The following is a 20,023-nucleotide window of genomic DNA, read 5'->3' as shown; positions in this document are numbered from 1 at the left end:
AATGTGCTCACATTTTCACGCAGTATCCGGTGTTGATCACTTCATGTGGGACCAGGATAGGCTTTAAACCACTAGTATGGTATACCGAGAAGTAGAGGGCACGCAACATCGGTATCTGAATGGGTTCGTACTGGTCTGGATAGAGATTCTCTGGTAGAGCAGGACGAAGAGGAAAAGGCGAGGAATTCCGTCAAGGACTCGCTTGCAGTATGTAAACAGATATGGGTATTTATTGTTTGGTGAATATGCCCTGGGACCTACAGAATAGAAAACCTCTGCAACTTGGTCAGTATCGTTCGTTCAGAACGTGATTCATTGTTGTTATGTTTCTCCCTCTACGACATGAGGATAATCGACAACTTGCAGCTGCGTATGCGCTCTGGGCGCTCGGCATCTGGCCATACTATGCAGTAAGCGCATTTGTACGGGACGAAGGACTAGACGTCGAGTACCTTTGAACCAAGCAACAAAGAGAGGTACTGGTCATGTCTATTTTAAAGAGGATAATCAGGCAACCGAAAATCCCTTGGGTGCAGCGACTCACACCATGAAGGTGGTTGCATTTTGTCACAACACTCATGTGATCGTATACTTAACATTTCACGATTAGGGCTCTAGCCGATGTTTTACAAATGAATTTAATGACAGCGGAAGACCATTTGAACAAAAAGGAAACGTTTCATTTTATTAACCGTCAAGCCAATAATGACATTGTGACTCGTAACATGATCATAAAACCAAACCAAACCGCACCATATGCTACTGCTTCGTTCTTTACTCCTCATCGGAGAAGACCTCCTCACCACGCTTGCGGCGGGCCATCCGCTCCTTCTTCTTTTTCCGCTCCTCACTTGCTGTGAGCTTCTTCTTCTTCTCAACTACAGTCTGTTGATTAAGTTAGCATTTATTGTTAAGAAAAGTAGTTGGGATGAGTTGAGGGAATGGTGGGAGGTCGGAAGGGGGAGCGGAGGGCAGGGAATGCGGAAAACGGGGTGAAAGAAAGGTACATACCTTGTTACCCATAGCATCGACAATCTCCTCGGCCTGCTGGGACTTGTCCGCCAGACGGGGACCGGATCCCTGACCCGCAACCCAGTTGTGACCGGAAGGAGTCATCTTACCGTCCATGACGGCCCAGACCTCCTCGGTAAGGTTCTCAGTGAACTCACGAGAGTGAGTGATGATGACAACACCACCCTCGAAGGTCTTGATAGCCTTGGAGAGGGCACCAAGCGAGTCACGGTCAAGGTAGTTGGTGGGTTCGTCAAGGACGATCACGTGAGGACGCTGCCACGAGCAGGCGGCAAGGACGACCTTGACACGCTGACCACCAGAGAGACCTTGCATACGCGAGTGGGTGACCAACTCGGTCTCGAGACCGAACTGAGCGCAGTGGGCTTCGATCTCCTTGCGGACCAGAGGACGGAACTGACCGCTGGCAAGAGCCTCCTTCTGGTCAACGTCGGCAACCATCTTGGAGTGCGACTGCATGATCTCGGTACGAGGAATCCAGGCGTTGTCGGAGGTCATCATGGGAACCCAGCGCTCCTGCTTGAAGCCAACGTTCTCACCAAGAGCGAACGAACACTCGTACTCGTAGGTGTTCTTGAACTTTCTACGGGAGTGGATACCAATGACACGACGCTGAGTGTCGTTGATAATGTAGATCTTGTCCATGGCCTTCTCGTCATCATCGGTGATGATCTTGTTGGCACGGTCCATAGTCTCACGGTCCTCACCGGTCTGGAAACGCCACTGGATGTACTCAGATGGGGTCTTGTCGAGGTGGTTATCAATGTGAGCGAAGGCGTGCTGCTTGATGTACGCGATACGGATGTTCTCGTGCTGGTAGACGTCACCAGAGGTGGGGACCAGTTCACCGGTCAGGACATTGACCAGGGTGGATTTACCGGCACCGTTGGGACCAATGACGGCAATACGCGAGCCCAGCGACACCTGGAAGCTGATGTCCGTGATCTGAGGACGGGGAGTACCGGGGTACTGGAAGGACATGTTGTTGACACGAACGATAGCCTTAGCCTTGGTCTTGACACCCTCAAGGAAACCGGGCTCGGGGAACTTGAACTCCATCTCTGAGGCACCGAGCTCGTAGTAGGAACGAGCAGCAGGAACCTTCTTGACGAACTCGCTCAGACTACCACGGTAACGCTTAAGCTTGAAGCGCTCGTAGTGGACAACGTGTTGGATGACGTGGTCCAAGAAGCGGCTGTCGTGCGAGACCATGATCGAAGTGCAAGGGGAGGTCTTGAGGTAGTTCTCCAACCATTCGACGTTCTTGACGTCCAAGTGGTTGGTGGGTTCGTCCAGAAGAAGAATGTCGGGCTCCTCAAACACGGCACGGGCAAGGGCAAGCTTCATCTTCCAACCACCAGAGAGGGCAGTGATGGGGCCATCGAGCTGCTCACGGAGGAAACCGAACTCCTCGAGCTTGACCTCGACTTCAGCCTGGTTGGGGTCTAAGCCGACTTCACGGAGCTTCTTCATGGTCCAGCCGATGACGGACTGCTCAGTGTCGGCGGCATCGAGGTCGTGCTCGACGTACACGGTCTTGACCTCATCCTTCTTGGGGAAACCCTCAAGCTGTTCGTTGTTGATGGCACGCATGAGAGTGGTCTTACCGGTACCGTTGGGACCAAGGAGACCGTAACGCTGACCACGCTTGAGACGGAGGCGAGTCTGGTTCAGCAAGATCTTGGCACCATAGGCCAGGGAGAAGGTGCAGTTGCAGAGATCTTCACCCTCTTCTTCGTCGGACGCGATGTCATCACCCTGAGCGGCTTCGGGGGAGGCCTTCTTGCGGAGAGTCTCAGCAACACCCTTGGCCTCAGTCTCACCGACAAGAGCGGCGATGTAAGGCTGAGCGTTCTGGGTCCAGCTGGCAACGTCGGCATCCTTCTCGTCAACGAGCTGACCAGCAATGGCACCAATGTAGTTAACGATGGCCTCGGACTTGTCGTTGGCCTTGTCGCCAATGATCTCCTTGAGGATAGCGGCGACGGTTTCGATGTCACCGGCGGTGGAGATCTCGGGAATCTTGCCATCCTTGACATCACCAACACGGACGAGAGTCTCGAGAGCCTGTTCGGTCTTCTCACGAGCCTCGGGGTCGGCGAGGGTTTCAAAGTTCTTTTGAAGACGGGGCATCAATTTGGGCAAGAAGGGAGCGACAATCTGAGGGTCCTCCACAAGCTTACACATGTTGTCGACGATGACGGCCGACTTACGCTTGATGGCGGTCTCACGCTCGACGAGACCACGGTCAAGCAAGGGGACCATGATAGCCAGGGTAGGACCAGTAACGTCCGACACGAAAGTGGTGGCACCGAGCAAGTGAACGGTCTCGGGGACGTTCTCAGGCTTGGCAATACACTTGATCAGCTCGGGAATGAAGCGCTCAATATCCTTGTTGACAATGAGACCGCAGACCTTCTCCATAGTGGAGTAGGCGGCCTTCTTGACATCAGCCTTAGTGTCCCACATGGCCTCGGAGACGACGGGAATGAGGTCGGGAACACGGAAGGAGAGCTGAGCAGGAGCAGTCTCAACCAAGAGGTCGATACACTGGAGAGAGGTCAACTTCTCAGCCCACTTGGGAGCGTTCGAAACCGACTCGCGGATGGCGGGGAGGACAGCCTTGACGGCGTTGCCGTTGATGGCCTTGACAATGGTGAGGGCGGCGGCCTGAGCAGCGTTCTTGACGGGAACCATCTTGTCACCGATGGCGGTAAGGACGTTGGGCAAAAGAGCAACAAGGTGAGGCTCGACACCGGGGGCGATAGTGGGCTGGCCGGCAATGGCACGGATGCCCTCGAGAGCGCGCTCACGGGCAACAGCATCCTTCTTGTTGGCAAGCTGCTTCTGGAAGGTCTCGACAGCCTTCAGGGGAAGAGCCTGCTCAGGGATAGGGCCGCTGAAGAGCGAGGCGATGTTGCCAGCAGCGGCGTTGATCTCATCCTGGCTGCTGGAGACGTTGAGGTTCTTGATGAGGTCCTCGAGAACCTGCACGGACTGTGCGGTCTCCTTGCTCGAAACCGCGGGAACGGATGCGGCAGCGGGCATTTTGTCGAACTTTTTTTTTTTCTAAAACGAAGTCGAAAGAAAGGAAATCAAAGGCGAAAAATCAAGAACGAAGGGCGTTCTATCAGGGTATCTCGAAAAGTGGCGGCCCAAAGAAAATCTGCGTTTTCACAACGCAGTGGCCGGAAACGGTCTAAATTTTTGTCTATACAGAAGACAAAAAGAAAAGAAAAGAGAGGACCAGACCTCTTTTCAGAAAGAAAAAAAAAAAAGGAGATAAAAGAGGAGAGGAGGGATATGGTAAGAGAGAGGAAAAAAAGAGGAGGGGACCAAGTGGGAGAGGATGATATTTATCGCTGGTTGTGGCCCTCTCGCCGCCTTCTGGCAGAAAAATTTTTTTCTTTTCAGTTTTTTCTTTGCCTTTGGTCCCGCACTAAACCCGATATGTTATAACGCCGCTGATTTTGAGCCATAGACGACCTCCGATTGGCCCCGTGGTCCCAGAAGTATCAATGTATGCCGATTGATTGGCTGCTAGGATTCGAGGGGCGGAAACCCAGTAGGGCATGTCACGGGATTTCCCCAGATATTGTTGTCGATAAGAGCACTGTGGCGAACAGAGTACAGGCAGCAAGGTGCTACCAACGCTTATCTGCTTCATAATAGTAGGCTATACAGGTGCAACACAGTCTGAGGCTATCGCCACTTACCAGGTGGCGGCCCAGATGGCGTTAGGGTTGGTACGGATCCATGGACCGGCCAGTATCAACTCCGATGATGCCCGTTGAATTCGGGTTCTGGAATCATGGGCGATGAACTGTCGTACTGTCCATATCGAATAAGCTGGCGATAAATCCTAGTTCGACATGGATATGACCGCCATTTGTGGCCCAGCCCTTCACCGCATCTTATACCATGCATATGCTTACTCGGCCATTTACAATTGTCGGGACTTATTCTACCCCGGATTCTCTGTCATCGTATTTATATATGGTTACTCCATACTTCTGCATACTGATCGGATAATCCAACTCGGCCTTCATTCGTCGATTGATATTCGCCACCACTTTTTTCGCACATTGCTCGGTCAAACCAACCAATACAGAACATCACTTCTCTGCAATAGCATCAGCCCTATATTAAACTCATAGAGTTTGCTAGGGACATCTCGTCCCTTGATCAATGTCCCATTGTCCCACTAGTCGATGTCGGTAACTCTGTTGGTTACTATAGCATGACCTTGCGTTATAGTAAAGTATGCAGATTAGAGATATAGCCTTCTAATTGGGATACACGATTGTTGTTATCTATCCATTTGGATTTGGACATACAATACAGCAAGGCAGCATTATCGTCATCATGGTCTACCTAGGTCGGGAAAAAGAAAGAAAGAAAAAAAAAAAGAAAAAAAGAAAAAAAGAGAGAGTAAATTTATTTCGCGGGTTATACAGAGGCGAGATGAGAAAACCCCCTCTCAAGCCTTTTTCTTTGATATAGTGCACCAAGCAGGCTCGATTGGCCCAGGAATGACGATTTACTTCAAATCACAAGAAATTAAAGATTCTCCATTACTGCGAAGATATCCAGGAGGATTTGGAGAGCATGAAGAAGCTCCTGTGCCACTGCTCTCGACAAATGGTCAGAACGACCGCTGGATATACCGAAATGATCAGACGAGAATCTTTCCTGATATCTTTGTGGTTTGCAGTCACTGCTATTTTTTTTCCCTCCTCGGTCCTGGTCTCTTTTGCTTCACTCTCTTCCTTTCTGTTGCTTTTTGTCTCATATTTGTTTCTCATTTTCGTTTTCTTTTGCGAAATAGTGATCTACTTATATTATCCGAGCAATATTCGGAGTCTGTAATTTACTGGTTGAACTTCTCTTTCTGTCTCAGCTAATCATTTTGGAGATATTAAGACTGAAATTATAATGCAAATTGAGACAACCAGAGATCGAATTGGAACGGATACATCGTACGAAAACGAATGGCTTGAGACACTATTCGAACGTAGCCATGATTAACCTGAATGCGATTCATTTCTCTCCTAGGAGTGTAATAATAGCAAGTCCCTCAAACGCCAAAAGATATCGTGAAACGTGAAACATTAACACAGCAAGTATAGCACCAAACCAAGCCACTAGTCGCTGTCACTACCACTGTCACTGCCGCTCTCACTCTCACTGTCACTCTCACTCTCACTCTCACTCTCACTCTCACCGGAAGAGGAACCCGACGAGCTCGACCCAGAAGTAGAGTGAGAGCCTTGCTCAGCACGCTCCACCTTATGGTGTACCTCCTCAGACTTCTTCCCAAACTTTTTCTCAGACTTCTTCTCGGACTTCTTCTCGGATTTCTTGTCACTCTTCTTCTTGTCATGCTTCTTGCGCCTGCATGGAGAGAACAACGTCAGCATCCTGCATTCCTTGCCAGAAACAAAACGGGGAAAATTACAGCTTGCTGACCAAGCCCATTCCGGCAGCACCAGCCAACGCACCCCCGGTCGCTCCCAAGAATCCTCCGCCCATCTTCTTACCCAAGAAACCACCGGCCGCACCACCAGCTAGCTTCGATCCTAGACCCCTCTCGCCTTCCTGAGCCTGGTTCATTTGCGAGTTCTGGGAGTAGTCGGGAACTCCGTAGGGCGGATGCGACTGTCCGTACTGATCGTGAGGGGGAGGACCGGTGTACGCAGGGTAGCTCTGCTGCGGGGCGTAGGATTGCTGGAGATGGAGTCAGTAATTGGAGTTAGAGTCGGAGCTTGGGAAGAATTACCGCAGGTGGATAATTTCCCTGCTGCGGTGGAGGTGAGTAGTAGCTCTGTTCGCCGTACTGATGAGGGTTGTTCCCCGCATTGTGCTGGTAAAGATAAGAGTCCGACATGATGAGTTCTTTGAAGATAGATATCGACGAGAGAAGAAATTGAATATGAATGAAGCGCGATATTTGTCCGGAGGGAAAGGTTTTTTAAGTCAGGAAAAAGAGAGGCTGTGTTTATCTGTTACTGCATAGTTGCAGGGGCTAGAACTGTCATACGGCAAGAGCAGATTGCGATTGCCATCAAAGTACGCCGTACATACGAATGAAGCCTTTCATTCAGCCACAATTCAACTGCGCCGCTTCATTTTCGGGTTATTGATAGACGAGAACAATCTAGGAGAACTAATATCATTGGCTTTGTAGTTGTCTAGCCAAGAAAGGATCAAATGACACCAAGTCGCGTATTCGCGGATCACATCCGCTGCAAGCAAGTGATCTGCAAAGCTCGGGCCCAAGGCGCACAGCTCAGGCTGACTCGACTATCTTGGTTGGCAAGCGATTTTTTATATTCTTCTTTTGTATTTTTGTTTTTTGCGCTCCGTAGCAGCCAAACACCCTCAATTTTCCATCACGCAACATCCTCGAGAAGATCTTGTTTTGCCGGATTGCTCCTACAACCGTTCCGAGTATTTGACTAGTTTTCCGGCGTCAATCACATTACAGATGGGCCTCTTTATATGTATCATTATGTCAGCCCTTTGAATAAGAAATTGTTTGGGAAATGTTCATCTTCAAAGTCGACCGTTGTGAAGGAAATACCACTGAGCACAGTCGCGTAATGCGATGGTTGCGAATAAAACTATGCCAGAGAAACGATCATGCCTGTCCACCTGCCCAATAGTATATCTAGATTGACACATACGAGAAAACCCTCACACTCTTCAGTGGTGCGATCCCATTTTTCGCGAGAGCAAACGCAATCACGGATTGGATCACCCAATTTCATCATTTGAAATTTATCGCTGGCTGAGGGGAACGAGGAGAACGAGGAGAAAAGGGCGTTGGTGAAGGTGTGATTCATGGCAGTTGTTGACAAGAGCTCATTAGCGTCGAGTTGGGTTACCGACTGGTTGATACAAATGCTGGTCTAATTATCGAAGTGGCTCGTTATGGCGGTTGCCGACAATGAGCCGTGTAGCGTCGAGACGAGGTAACGGTTGGTGGTTGCAAATGGAGCTCGTATTTCGAGAAACCTACGATTTCGAGCTAGATGAGTATGAGTTTTTCCACTCTGGTTGGTGCGCTCTATGCGACTGAACTGGACTCCAGTTTACCACGCAAGCTGCAAGCTGCAAGCTGCATCACCACCAACGGTTCAATCGTCTGGTAATTGCGCTCTTCCAACAGTTTGGCAGTTCTGCGTCTGGAATTCCAGTGCGTACAGATTCCGTATAGACAGCATCCCAGAGACTCCCCTGGTTCATACCTAAACATATTTTCACCTTCAGGTGCACGTTAGCCCATCCCCACACGAGAAATTGGGCACGCCTTACGGCTAAATCGCCGAACGGAACCAATTCGGACGCTCAGGGCCATCTCGCGTGAAGAAGCCGGGAATCTGTCAGTGCTCCAGAGCCGCCTCCGGACAAACTTAACAAATATCCGCTCATGAGAGAGAATGAAAGCTATCAAGCTTTCAAAATTCGCCAAATAAATTCGACAGCCTGTCGATAGTGGGAGCTCTCTGAGAAGGCACATTGCCATCCAGGCGCGGGTATATACGCGTTCCCTCACATTGAGTGAAACCCATGATGTCTCCTGAGACAGAAGTGTCGAAGACCATGTCATCTTCACGAAAGCACTCCCTCTAGCAAATTTGATGCCATAATTAGCGAAGCCATGTCCATACATGGGTCTCACCTAGCTACCTACAGCCAGAACTCATGGCTATAGACATTCGGCAAGAAGGTTCAACCTGGTTGCATGGGGTTGGTAAGATCTGGCTCGGTATCATACTTGCCGAATTTGACTCCATTTTAACGCACCATGGCGATTCGCTCATCAACAGGTGACAGGAGTATTGCCAGTAGTGCTCAGATTGCTCCAATCCGCATAGCAGAACGCGATCCTTACCTTGATCCTCGAGTTCATCTCTCTGGATGCAACCTCTTCAGAGCAGACATGAGAGCGCATCGCCATCAGACGTCTCTTCCAGAGAAGCTCAGCTTCCTTAGATATTTCAAACACAGCTTCATGAGCTGGAGACAAGACAATTGCAAATCCAACGCGAAATAAAACTTGTCCAAAAAAAAAAAAAAAAAAAAAAAAAAAAAAAAAAAAAAAAACAGGACTATATATCTACAAATTATCCTACGAAGACGGTCGGGTGTCAACAATTCGGTTTCGTGGGGGTTTACTTTTGCACTTATTTACGTTAGTTATTCGGCTACCAATCCTCGACTGCGAGTATTCACCTTGATGGCCGAACAGTGGCGCCGTCGATTGTTGTTTGACCTGGAGGGCTTGATGATCGTCTATGCGTCAGCTCAGATCTAGTACACGATAAGGGGAGGGGCGAAAGATCTTGTCTTGTTGCTTTCCGTGAGTGCAGGTGCCAGGAGGAAGCCGATAAAGGAAGGTGGCAGGTAGATGGAAGAGGTTGGTGGAAGAAGATGGTCAAAGGGAGAAGGATGAAATTGGTGTGCCACAGTGTTTTGTGATAGGGCAATAGTTCAGCAACCAAGTACAGGACTGTCAGACATTCACTTGCACACATCAAATTGACCATCACTATGGTAGTAGGTAAACGATGGTTCGAACCACAGACAAACCAAAGAGATTAGCGAGTTCTATAGAAAAGCTCTGTGAAAGATAGCTTCCAAAAGCCACGTTATGCAAGGAGGAAAGCACTGAATGATCTCTATGTGACGAAAATGAGGAGCTTTTTTTCCCAATAAGGATACCATTTGAATACTCCCCCAGAGCAGCTATGTAAGCTTATATTATCTCCGACCTACCGGCATGGTTACATTGCTCCGTTTCAGATCGAGCACACAATGTACTATTTCCGAAAAACATCTTCTAGATGAAGAAAGGGGGCCATTGAGGATATAAAGTGGAAAATTAAATCAGTTCTGTCATTGGCATAAGCCAAGCAAGTCAAGCCTTTGGGCATATTGCTTGGCGTTCTTGGACATCGTGCAGCCCGGGATGAGCCTATGTTGAACTTAACCGTTGAGTTTACGACAACTAAAACACTGCAACTTCACATGCTATCTATGATCCTACAGAAACTCACATTCCTATGATAATACTGGCCTCTCAGCCAGATCCAGTCTTTTATACGACAGCACTTCCCCCACATTCCGCGTTCCGCGCCGAGACCCGGGGGATTGACAATCAGCTTGCGGGGGAGTAACATAACAGCAAGGGAATTATTTGGATTGGTTTTCTAAAGAGATAAAGTTCAGACTTTATAATCTCCGCGGACAGTATTAAACCTATTTTCCTTTTTTGACTCGCTTACCCATCTTGTCAGCCAGCCAACCAATTGCAATCCCAGACTCTTTGACCACCGGATCCAGCCGCAGCGGGATATCCTCACCTCCTCCGCGCCTCGTTTAGACCTTTTCAATACTACGGAGATGCGGAGGATTAACTGTAACTCGTCGGAATAGGAAAGACAGAGACAGATGGAACCAGGGAAGGAAATCCCGCCGACCATGGACGGTCTGGATCGAGCCAATCTCACGTCGGAGGATATGATGATACGACCATATAGAGCCATGCTGACCACCATTGCTTGTTTGAATGCTCTGCTCTGGCGGGGTGAATCGCTTATTTTTTCTTCTTCGAGAGGATAAAGACATGCCGGTTCAGCTGCTCTTTTTTTCTTTTCAGCTGCTTTTCTCCTGCCCTCCCTTGCATTTCGTCTCCTTCATCCATCTTCTGTTTTCTTCCTCTTTCTCCGTTGACCACCTCTCAGCAATCAGTGGGCCATGGCAGACTATGACGGAAAAGACGCGCCTGCTGAGCCAGTCTCAGACCAGGGGCAATACGGACAATATGGATACGTGAAAAAGATTCTACGGTATTCTATTACCAGGCTGCCCACATTAATTCCGCCAATGAACCCAGCGCCCAATCCTTTCAAAGCGCTGGCCCTTCTCAACAGACAGCAATGGCTTTTCTTCGGAGTAGGCGACGGAATTTGAACAGATACATTGCCGCAACTATACTAACAGGTGTGTAGGTTGCATTCTTCGGCTGGACGTGGGATTCATTCGATTTCTTCACCGTCTCACTAACTACCAGCGAATTAGCAGCAGAGTTCGATAAATCCGTCACCGAAATCACCTGGGGCATAACCCTCGTCCTCATGCTTCGATCCGTGGGCGCTGTCATTTTTGGAATCGCGTCAGACAGATGGGGTCGCAAATGGCCCTTTATCGTTAACAATATTCTGTTTATCGTCCTCGAGCTGGGTACCGGTTTTTGCCAGACCTACAAACAGTTCCTGGCCTGTCGAGCTCTCTTCGGTATTGCCATGGGTGGCATATATGGCAATGCCGCAGCTACCGCCCTTGAAGATTGTCCCTTGGAGGCACGTGGGATTGTCTCTGGCATACTTCAGCAGGGATATGCGTTTGGTTATTTGCTGGCGACAGCATTTTCGCGTGCCCTGGTTAATACAACCTCGCATAGATGGAGACCGTTTTATTGGTTTGCGGCAGCCGTTCCAGTGCTGATCATTCTGTATCGTCTGTTTCTTCCCGAGACGGAGGCATTCAGACGACGACAAGAAACTCGAGCTGAGATGGGAGGCGTAACTTCGACTTTCTTTGAAGAGGGAAAGGTGGCTATCAAGCGACACTGGCTCATCCTGGCTTACCTTGTATTACTGCTGGCTGGATTCAACTTCATGGTATACTTCTCCCTGCGGGTTTTTATACATCGACGCTAACGTTCCCAGTCTCACGGATCCCAGGACCTCTACCCGACCATGCTCGAGAAACAATACGACTTCTCCCAAGACGCCGTCACCATAACCCAAGTCGTCGCTAATCTTGGCGCCCTCTTTGGTGGCACGCTCTGCGGTTGGGCGAGTCAAATCTTCGGCCGTCGCTTCACAATCATCGTGATGAGCATCATAGGCGGCGCCCTCCTGTACCCCTACACTTTTGTGAAGTCTGAGCGCATCATGGCAGCAGCCTTCTTTGAGCAGTTCTGCGTTCAAGGTGCCTGGGGCACCATACCGATTCACATGATGGAACTATCCCCCGACTCTATCCGTACGTTTGCGGTGGGTTGCGCGTATCAACTGGGAAATCTTGCGTCCTCTGCTAGTTCGACGATTGAGTCTACTATTGGGGAGCGATTCCCGCTGCTACCAATTGAGGAGGCGTCGGATCGATACGAATACGGAAAGGTGATTTGCATTTTCATGGGGTGTGTATATGGATATGTGATTTTGATGACCCTGGTGGGACCAGAAAAACTAGGGCGACGGTTTGATGCCGAGCTTGACGCAGATATGGTTGAGGTGGCGGCACATCGGGACGCAAAGGCTGAAAGGGATTCTGAAAAGGCCATTACTCAATATTAGTCGAATGAATTCCGTGCTATTCCGACCAGCTAATCCTGCCAAGATGTTGTTAGAACTATATCAGACCCAACTAAGCTAAACCACATGGCAAAAAAACGATAATATCAGAGTCTGCTTAATAGTCTTGCCCACGGATACTCTTGAGAGCATCAGTCACAGTATATGGAGCACATTTTCCTCATTTATTTTGATACATGTACGGTAGTAGTATGGGAGGAACGACCCACCTATAGTAGCGTAGCAGTGTAGTGAGGTGTACGAGCATAGTTCTGCAGTGGAAAAGCCGGGTTTATATATGTCCAGCACCAAGATCCCCTGCATGGCTGCTGCGTAATAGTACTTCCCTGTCATATATCAAACTGTTGAGTATACAAACACTTGTGGTTAGTACTACTCTTATACTTTTGTTGTCGAGTCCCTCATCACTGCGTAAGCCGTGCCAAGACCCCTTCCGTTTCCGGTAATGCTCGACTTCACTTCACCTCCAGATACAGAGTAGAAAAGAGCAGAGATATACCATAAACAGACAGAGAGCAGACAGCGTTGCGACGGTGTGCTCTGAATTGGGTTACTTGCCTGGCGTTCGTTCATTTCTCTGTCTGTTACTCTATTGTCCGACTGTGTCGCCTCATCGTCCCGTGTCTTCGGTTGGTTCCGTTCCCTTACCCTTCTCTCTTAAGTAGGAGCAAAAAAAAAAAAAAAAAAAAAAATTGAGAAAAGAACAAAAGACGGGTGTATCGTGGTCCTGGTTCGGTCACTCCCTCATCTGAAGCTCTAACATAGTCACTGAGCAGTTGTCAATTTCAACCGTCCGACTTCTATCGCAATCCCCCTTGCCGCCTCTCCACGGAGCCTCTCCCGCGATACCGTCCGGACCTCTCCCTCTTTCCTCCTCCGCCTTCCCTCCCTCGTGCGCCCTCGCTGCCAGGTCTCAATCGGACCGTATACCCTGCGTGCTGGATGAGTACTCGCATCGTCACCTCTTCAAATGCACAGACACTCGTCTGGCTCCCCGTGCGAGGACGACGCTGAGGACTCGTTAATCTCGCGAACTCCTATCACACCCATCGAGGAATATGGTCATGGCCCCAATGGTTTTGAGACGCCTGAAAATTCGCGATCGCAGGTAGCAAGAAGAGGAACCAGCTTCGATCTCCGTCGGGATAACGGTTCTTCTACACCCCGTTCTAGGAATTCGACTATGTGGAGGACTCTGTCGTCCTCATCTTCAACGTTTAACACGCAACCGTTTCACGAGACATCCGCTCCACGACCGCCTATAATGATGCCATTGGCGTCTTCCTCATCCTCTCAACGTCTCCCGATGGGACAATCGTCGCCAGAGGGCTCTCCACGATTTCGAAATGCCCGTCTGCGCAGTCCGTGGTCGTGCTCGATTTTGACCGTCATAATGACCTTTTTCGCATCGATATTCCTAGTCTCCATACTTCGTTCGTTCACGGCCCGTCAGGTGGGCGGTAATGGTTGTGGAATCCCCGTTATGAGTCCGACGTTTATTCGCATGGTGGGATTCGACACGGAACATACGCGCTTCGCAAGCAAATACAATTTATACCTTTATCGGGAGGAGGGTGTCGACGCATATAACCAGGAAGATGTTGGCGTGAGTTTGGTAACTTCTTCATCCAAAAATTCATGCTGACAATGTAGTTGAACGGCGCTCCCGTTCTCTTTCTGCCCGGAAATGCTGGTAGCTATCGCCAAGTCCGTTCCCTCGCCGCGGAAGCTTCGCGACACTATCACGATGTTGTTCGCCACGATCAGGATCGCCTTAAGACAGGTACCCGGAGCCTCGACTTCTTCATGATTGATTTCAACGAGGATATGGCCGCGTTTCATGGACAGACCTTATTGGACCAAGCCGAATATGTGAACGAAGCCGTAGCGTATATTCTCTCCCTCTACCACGATCCCCGACGCTCCCGCAGAGACCCAGAGCTTCCCGATCCCAGTTCCGTGATCCTTATCGGTCACTCCATGGGTGGAATCGTTGCGCGCACAACTCTCACCATGGCGAATTACCAAGCTAATTCGGTCAACACCATCGTCACAATGTCTGCGCCCCACGCCAAACCACCTGTGTCGTTCGAATCGGACGTCGTCCAGACCTACAAGCAAATCAACGATTACTGGCGCGAAGCATACTCGCAAACCTGGGCCAATAACAACCCACTGTGGCATGTGACTCTCATCTCGATTGCCGGAGGTTCTCGCGATACCGTCGTCCCTTCGGATTACGCCAGTATATCGTCCCTCGTTCCTGAAACGCATGGTTTCACAGTGTTCACATCTACAATGCCAGATGTTTGGATTGGAATGGACCACTTATCCATTACGTGGTGTGATCAATTCCGCAAGGCCATCACTAAGTCCTTGTTCGAAGTGGTGGATGTGCGTCGCGCAAGCCAGACAAAGCCGCGCGCAGAGCGGATGCGCATTTTCAAGAAGTGGTACTTGACTGGGTTGGAGTCCGTAGCTGAGAGAACTCTTCCACAAAAAGGTTGGTTTGGCATCTAGAAGATTCAGAGTGGTTGGCTGATCTGCACTAATCCCACAGAACCGAATACCCTCTTGACGCTCGAAGATAATTCGAATACGATCCTGTCACAAGGTGAGCGACTGATACTGCGCGAATTTGGCCACCGCAAGGGCCCGGATGTTCGTCTACTCCCTATTCCTCCCCAAGGTGTCGCAGGGAAAAAATTTACTCTTCTGACCGACCATCATTTCGACAAAACTGGCGACAATGGAAACCTGGAAGTTTTGTTCTGCAGCGTGTTCCCGCTCCAGAACGGAAAGCTCACATCCGTATTTTCCATGAACATGGACTTCTCCGGGGGCAATGTCGGCGCAACTCGTCTGGCTTGTAAAAATGCCGCTGATGATGGAATCCACCTTCCTGCTTCTACTCACTCGTCCAAGAACCCCTACGACCGCGTGCAACCGTTCTCATATCTTCAATATGATTTAGAAGATCTGGCGGAGCACCAGTTCGTTGCTATTGTTGACAAGGCCAGCGCACCTGCCAAGGGCTTTCTGGTGGCCGAGTTCTCTGATAGTTCGGATGCTTTCATCCGAGCCCGTGTGGGCTTGGGTGGCTTGATCAGTGCTGGACTGAAGATGAGGCTTCCGGCCAACCGTCCGATGCTCACTGAGATCAAGGTTCCAGCAATGTATTCTAGCCTGCTGAATTACAAACTCAAAATAGTCCAACACGACCACGGGAAGAAACAGGAAGAACTATTCTCTCCGCTATTGCGCCAGTCCGTCCCGGATCCCCATGAGTCTAAGTTCTTTGTCAACGTCGACGAGGTCAATGTCAATCTCCATGGCATGGCGCCTTTTATGCCCCCGCCGCTTCGTGAACAGTCTCTGATGGGTGGTGTGTCATTTCAACTCTGGACGGACCCGAGTTACGGCTCTACAGTGGACATTTCACTCAAGGTGGACATCACCAGTAGTCTGGGCGAGCTCGTGATGCGGTATCGTACTGTGTTCGCGGCATTCCCTCTTCTGGTTGTGGCCCTTGTTCTCCGCAAGCAATTCAAAGTTTACGACGAAACAGGCTATTTTATCACTTTCGCGGAAGGCCTTGACAGTGCCGTGCGGTCATCTCTGCCAATTTTGCTGCTTGCCATGTCGCTTCTGGCATCTTCTTTGGCTACCTCAACTAAGCTCCCACCGAGCGACGACCCATTTCATTGGCGCACGAATTCCACTGAGAGCCCGATTGATTTCACCAAGAATGACTTGCTCCTAGGCTCACAGGATGCGTTCTTCTGGTTCTTGGTTCCTGTGTTTGGTCTGATCAGTGTTGGAGTATGTGTCATTGTCAACTACGTGACCCTCTTGCTCCTGTCGACCATCTCCTTTGTGTATGGTCTTGTGAACAGCAAATTTGGCTATATCAGACGCGATGACAAGGGGTGAGTCTTCCCCCTCTAGCCAGATTAAAAGAAACGATCGCTAACTTACTTTAGGAACATGTCGGTTTTCGCTGCATCGACTCCCAAAAGACGGTTTATCAACACTGCCATCCTCCTGGTCCTCGTCTCGACAGTTATCCCGTATCAGTTCGCTTACATGGTTGCTTGTATTGTTCAGCTTGCCACCTGCGTGCGAGCTCAGTGGCATGCCAGGGAAACCGTACGTTTGTCTTCAATTTCTGGATGATCTTTTAGCTAACGTCTATAGCGATTCACCGCGCATTTCAACTTCTCCAACTATGCTCACTCGATCCTTATTCTTATGCTATGGATCCTACCAATCAACGCACTGGTCCTCCTAGTCTGGGCTCACAACCTTGTTGTCCATTGGTTGATGCCGTTCTCATCACACCATAATGTTCTATCCATCATGCCGTTTATCCTTCTTGTCGAGACACTGACCAGTGGGGCCATGATCCCCCGTGTGACAAATCGGTATGTATCGCAATTCCCGAGATCCTTGCTCTTATCTAACATCACCAGATTCAAACACATCACATCCACCATTCTCTTCTCTATCGCCATCTATTCAGCCGTCTATGGCGTTTCTTACGCCTACCTCCTCCATCACCTCGCGAACATCTTTTCTGCATGGCTGATTGGTATCTACCTCTTCAGCAGTGGCTTCTCCGTTCGACGACTATGGCGTATTCTGGAAGGAGAAGAATTTTCTTCCAGTATGTCCGAGGGAGAAGGAAGTCACGTTAAGAAAAAGCCATAGTCATTGACTCTTCATTTAAATCTTCATTTCTTCCCATCTGATTTTACTCTATCTTATTTAACTGTACGCTTTCCGTGTCTATTTTCATCCACCGGTGCCATGTCACCATTGCTTATACGGAGTTTTTTTCTGGAGCGGTATTGATATTCTTACCTGTCTGTCATCGGTCTGTACAGGATACGGATCATTTTGTTTCTCTTAAGAGTGGGCGTCTAGCATTGCAACCGCTTGCTGTTTTTTGTTTATGGTTTCGCTTTCCTTTCCTGTTCGTTCTGGGGTCTCTTTTTTCTGTTCCCTGGTAATATATCTGTACATAAGGTTGTTTTCTTCATCATTGCGTTTCTGCGTGTGGTCCGTTGGATTTGGACATAGATTTCATGCCATGTACGGTTCTGATAGTGATACATAATATGCACCTTTCCTCTGCTTTCTAGAGTATCCTTTCAATGCTTCATTGGTATCGTGCTTTCTCGTCATATGTAATACAGTAGAGTAAAGCTCTCACTCCCAGGCCATGACCGGCCCAACCCTAACGTCGTCAATCCCCACCCCCGTCCTCCTCATCTCCCTAACCTCCCTTACCTTCTCCTCCTTCTTCAACCTCTGCTTCATCATCGCATTGAACCTCTTCTTCCCACCGAATTTCAACTTCGTAATCATATCAGCCGCCTGCCCGCGTGTCATATGGCCCGACTGCAACCGCCTCCCGCTCTTCAGATTTGCGCGGTTAAGCATGTCAAGCTGAGAGGTTGTAGCGGGGGCATTGCGCCATGGTTGGCGCGCAGAGATATAGTGTTTTGGGAATGTAGATGCGGCGAAGGTATCAGCGGAGTCGACAGCGTATTCGAGGTTAGGTGCTTGGGCGATGAGTCGGGGGCGCGAGTAGTGGTGTTCGCCTGCGGCGCCTTGGAATTTGGTTACGTGGTGGACTGTGTATAACTCATCTGATTCGGGGATTGAGGAGGTGGTTTTTGTGTGTAGTGATTTTAGTCTACCTCCAGCATGGGGATCGGAACTCCCCTTTTCGATAGTTACCCAGCCATTTAGGCCCGAGAGGACGTAGCGGTCGTCGCTGGCACGGACCCAGGCGTGCTGCGATAGAGAGCGGATGTGTTTATCGCTGCGCATGTCACCGAGGAGGTCTGTGATGCTGTCGTAGCGGGTGAATTTGATGTTGATGTCTTCGTTTAAAGACGGATCTTTATCGCTTCCAAGGGGTGATTTGGTGTCGTTTTCACGTCGTTCTTCTTCTCGCGCTTCGTGGTCGATGCGTGCGAGTTGTTCGTCTTTGGTTTCGCGGAGTTGTTTTACGGTAGATTTTTCGAGGACTTCGTCTGGGTGTAGGCCGAATAGGGTTGGGGTGGAGAGGACGCCTGTTTCAAGGGTGGCGACCATGTCGATTATGTGGCAGTTTTCTTTCCCTGGGAAGAGACGCAGACCGCGACCTATCATCTGAATTAAGAGATTTCTGGATCGGGTTGGTCTTGCTAGTAATACGCAGTCGATGTTGGGGATATCTGTGCCTTCTGTGAAGAGACCACAGTTCACTAGGACGGGATATTCTTGGTTTCTGAATGCTCGGAGTTGTTCTGCCCGGACGTCTTTGGAGGTTCTGGAGGTGATATATCGCGCGTCGATTCCATATTGGCGAAACGTTTCGGTTAACGTCTTTGTATGGTCTATGTCCACGCAGAACACGAGTGTCGACCTTCGGTCATGCGCGTTGGCCAACCACGCACGAACAGTGATGTTATTTGTGCTATCGGTATTAACTGCTTGAGAAAGCGACCCAAGCTGGAAATCCCCCGACTTGTCCCTTTTAACCCTTGAGAGATTCGCGTCAGACCGAACAGTCGTGAAAACCGCATTGGCAAGCCACCGCTCATCAATCATATCCATATAATCCTTATGATAAACGATATGATCAATCGCCGCACCCAGCTTCAACCCATCCGGCCTCGAAAATGTCGCAGAAACACCGACTAACACAGGCGAGTCCTCTGTTGGCTCATTCAGCCCGAAATATCCCAGCACCTCGCGGTATGATTTCGCAACGATGTGATGTGCCTCGTCGACGAGGATGAGCTTGAATCGGCCCGGGAAGAACTTCTCTATACGATCACCAGACATCAGACTTCGAATTGAAGCTACACATATATCTCCGTGGCCCTTGTAATGACTGTTTCCCATTTCGACTTCGACAGTTTTGTCGGGGTACGCGAGGCGGCAGTGGTGGGCTGCTTGTTCGACGAGTTCGCGACGATGAACGATAATGAGGGTTTTGTCGCCATATTCATTGCGAGGGGGAATTCGGCCGATTAGTTGTGTGAAAATGACCTAGCCAAAGTCATTATCAGTAACTGATCTCTTTTGGAAGGAAGTATGAGCTACCGTCTTCCCAGCACCCGTCGCAAGAGATATCCCCAGTCGCTTATGCCCCTCATCCACATATCTTAGAACAGACTGTATACATTCTTCCTGGTAATCGCGGAGGACTATGCTTGGCTGTTCCGGCTCTGTAGGTCTATGCAAAGGAATGGTAAGCATGGATTTCGGACGCCAGAGCTTTCGCTGCGGTGGTGCTCGTGCCCATCGTAACGGCGTTGATACGGGCGTTCGCGTCCTCACGGCGAGAATGCGTGAAATGGGTAAAGTCCCCAATCTATGTCGGATAACGTCCATCCGAGTGTCATGGAGACGATCTTGGTTATATCATGATTGCTCAAAGAAAGTAGGTGATAGTTTTCGGAGTGTCTATGATCCTCCGAAACAAACAGTGCAAACATACAGCCTTATCAGAAATATTCTTGCGATAAGTCAAAACGGTCACTTTCTCTACAAACTCTTTTTTACCAGTCTAATTGCATTTATGTGATGCGCACTAGCTTTCAAAT

The 20,023-nt window shown here is 49.5% G+C and overlaps 8 protein-coding genes across 8 annotated transcripts; 3 read left to right on the top strand and 5 right to left on the bottom strand.

The window, feature by feature from the left end:
- Window positions 1–748: 748 nt before the first annotated feature.
- On the bottom strand, window positions 749–4,343 carry EURHEDRAFT_409020 (putative translation elongation factor eEF-3). Its single transcript, XM_040780982.1, has 2 exons — window positions 1,012–4,343; window positions 749–885 (listed from the first exon to the last, which is right to left on the bottom strand). Exons 1-2 carry the CDS (start codon window positions 4,078–4,080, stop codon window positions 775–777), a joined length of 3,180 nt encoding a protein of 1,059 aa, XP_040642369.1. The 5' UTR covers window positions 4,081–4,343; the 3' UTR covers window positions 749–774.
- Window positions 4,344–4,403: 60 nt separating this feature from the next.
- EURHEDRAFT_220569 (uncharacterized protein) lies at window positions 4,404–4,846 on the bottom strand. The gene has a single exon (XM_040778008.1). The coding sequence runs from the start codon at window positions 4,697–4,699 to the stop codon at window positions 4,472–4,474; it is 228 nt and encodes a 75-aa protein (XP_040642368.1). The 5' UTR covers window positions 4,700–4,846; the 3' UTR covers window positions 4,404–4,471.
- Window positions 4,847–4,848: 2 nt separating this feature from the next.
- EURHEDRAFT_220568 (uncharacterized protein) lies at window positions 4,849–5,254 on the top strand. Its single transcript, XM_040778007.1, has one exon. It carries the CDS (start codon window positions 4,905–4,907, stop codon window positions 5,187–5,189), a length of 285 nt encoding a protein of 94 aa, XP_040642367.1. The 5' UTR covers window positions 4,849–4,904; the 3' UTR covers window positions 5,190–5,254.
- Window positions 5,255–6,004: 750 nt separating this feature from the next.
- EURHEDRAFT_220371 (putative glutamine-serine rich protein MS8) lies at window positions 6,005–7,080 on the bottom strand. The gene is made up of 6 exons (XM_040778006.1): window positions 6,812–7,080; window positions 6,732–6,759; window positions 6,582–6,587; window positions 6,491–6,554; window positions 6,343–6,419; window positions 6,005–6,080 (listed from the first exon to the last, which is right to left on the bottom strand). Exons 1-6 carry the CDS (start codon window positions 6,917–6,919, stop codon window positions 6,073–6,075), a joined length of 291 nt encoding a protein of 96 aa, XP_040642366.1. The 5' UTR covers window positions 6,920–7,080; the 3' UTR covers window positions 6,005–6,072.
- A 2,875-nt stretch (window positions 7,081–9,955) lies between these two features.
- On the bottom strand, window positions 9,956–10,583 carry EURHEDRAFT_399932 (uncharacterized protein; the record flags this gene model as incomplete). The annotated part of the gene is made up of 3 exons (XM_040779966.1): window positions 9,956–10,012; window positions 10,095–10,247; window positions 10,323–10,583. 3 exons carry the CDS (start codon window positions 10,581–10,583, stop codon window positions 9,956–9,958), a joined length of 471 nt encoding a protein of 156 aa, XP_040642365.1.
- Window positions 10,584–10,794: 211 nt separating this feature from the next.
- On the top strand, window positions 10,795–12,401 carry EURHEDRAFT_447755 (sugar transporter family protein; the record flags this gene model as incomplete). The annotated part of the gene is made up of 3 exons (XM_040783694.1): window positions 10,795–10,992; window positions 11,049–11,720; window positions 11,769–12,401. The coding sequence occupies 3 exons, from the start codon at window positions 10,795–10,797 to the stop codon at window positions 12,399–12,401; spliced, it is 1,503 nt and encodes a 500-aa protein (XP_040642364.1).
- A 698-nt stretch (window positions 12,402–13,099) lies between these two features.
- On the top strand, window positions 13,100–17,612 carry EURHEDRAFT_409015 (GPI inositol-deacylase). Its single transcript, XM_040780981.1, has 6 exons — window positions 13,100–14,025; window positions 14,073–14,922; window positions 14,980–16,348; window positions 16,403–16,568; window positions 16,617–16,843; window positions 16,892–17,612. Exons 1-6 carry the CDS (start codon window positions 13,390–13,392, stop codon window positions 17,127–17,129), a joined length of 3,486 nt encoding a protein of 1,161 aa, XP_040642363.1. The 5' UTR covers window positions 13,100–13,389; the 3' UTR covers window positions 17,130–17,612.
- Window positions 17,423–19,836, bottom strand: EURHEDRAFT_409014 (DEAD/DEAH box helicase). The gene is made up of 2 exons (XM_040780980.1): window positions 19,521–19,836; window positions 17,423–19,466 (listed from the first exon to the last, which is right to left on the bottom strand). The coding sequence occupies exons 1-2, from the start codon at window positions 19,809–19,811 to the stop codon at window positions 17,631–17,633; spliced, it is 2,127 nt and encodes a 708-aa protein (XP_040642362.1). The 5' UTR covers window positions 19,812–19,836; the 3' UTR covers window positions 17,423–17,630.
- Between the last annotated feature and the right edge of the window lie 187 nt (window positions 19,837–20,023).

The sequence above is a fragment of the Aspergillus ruber genome, assembly GCF_000600275.1.
Source record: "Aspergillus ruber CBS 135680 unplaced genomic scaffold scaffold00003, whole genome shotgun sequence".
Lineage (NCBI taxonomy): Eukaryota > Fungi > Ascomycota > Eurotiomycetes > Eurotiales > Aspergillaceae > Aspergillus > Aspergillus ruber.
Note: the sequence above shows the minus strand (reverse complement) of the source record. Positions and strands in the feature narration are given on the sequence as shown.

What these genes read in the sequence shown, in the direction of transcription:
- EURHEDRAFT_409020 (XM_040780982.1), bottom strand. Translation starts at nt 4,080, where the DNA reads ATGCCCGCTGCCGCATCCGTTCCCGCGGTTTCGAGCAAGGAGACCGCA. An exon ending in TCGATGCTATGGGTAACAAG is followed by an intron (nt 886 to 1,011) that starts GTATGTACCTTT and finishes CTTAATCAACAG; the next exon opens with ACTGTAGTTGAGAAGAAGAA.
- EURHEDRAFT_220569 (XM_040778008.1), bottom strand. Translation starts at nt 4,699, where the DNA reads ATGAAGCAGATAAGCGTTGGTAGCACCTTGCTGCCTGTACTCTGTTCG.
- EURHEDRAFT_220568 (XM_040778007.1), top strand. Translation starts at nt 4,905, where the DNA reads ATGGATATGACCGCCATTTGTGGCCCAGCCCTTCACCGCATCTTATAC.
- EURHEDRAFT_220371 (XM_040778006.1), bottom strand. Translation starts at nt 6,919, where the DNA reads ATGTCGGACTCTTATCTTTACCAGCACAATGCGGGGAACAACCCTCAT. An exon ending in AGGGAAATTATCCACCTGCG is followed by an intron (nt 6,760 to 6,811) that starts GTAATTCTTCCC and finishes CTCCATCTCCAG; the next exon opens with CAATCCTACGCCCCGCAGCA. An exon ending in ATGGGCTTGGTCAGCAAGCT is followed by an intron (nt 6,420 to 6,490) that starts GTAATTTTCCCC and finishes TGCAGGCGCAAG; the next exon opens with AAGCATGACAAGAAGAAGAG.
- EURHEDRAFT_409015 (XM_040780981.1), top strand. Translation starts at nt 13,390, where the DNA reads ATGCACAGACACTCGTCTGGCTCCCCGTGCGAGGACGACGCTGAGGAC. An exon ending in ATAACCAGGAAGATGTTGGC is followed by an intron (nt 14,026 to 14,072) that starts GTGAGTTTGGTA and finishes CTGACAATGTAG; the next exon opens with TTGAACGGCGCTCCCGTTCT. An exon ending in ATCAGACGCGATGACAAGGG is followed by an intron (nt 16,349 to 16,402) that starts GTGAGTCTTCCC and finishes AACTTACTTTAG; the next exon opens with GAACATGTCGGTTTTCGCTG.
- EURHEDRAFT_409014 (XM_040780980.1), bottom strand. Translation starts at nt 19,811, where the DNA reads ATGGACGTTATCCGACATAGATTGGGGACTTTACCCATTTCACGCATT. An exon ending in CGACGGGTGCTGGGAAGACG is followed by an intron (nt 19,467 to 19,520) that starts GTAGCTCATACT and finishes GACTTTGGCTAG; the next exon opens with GTCATTTTCACACAACTAAT.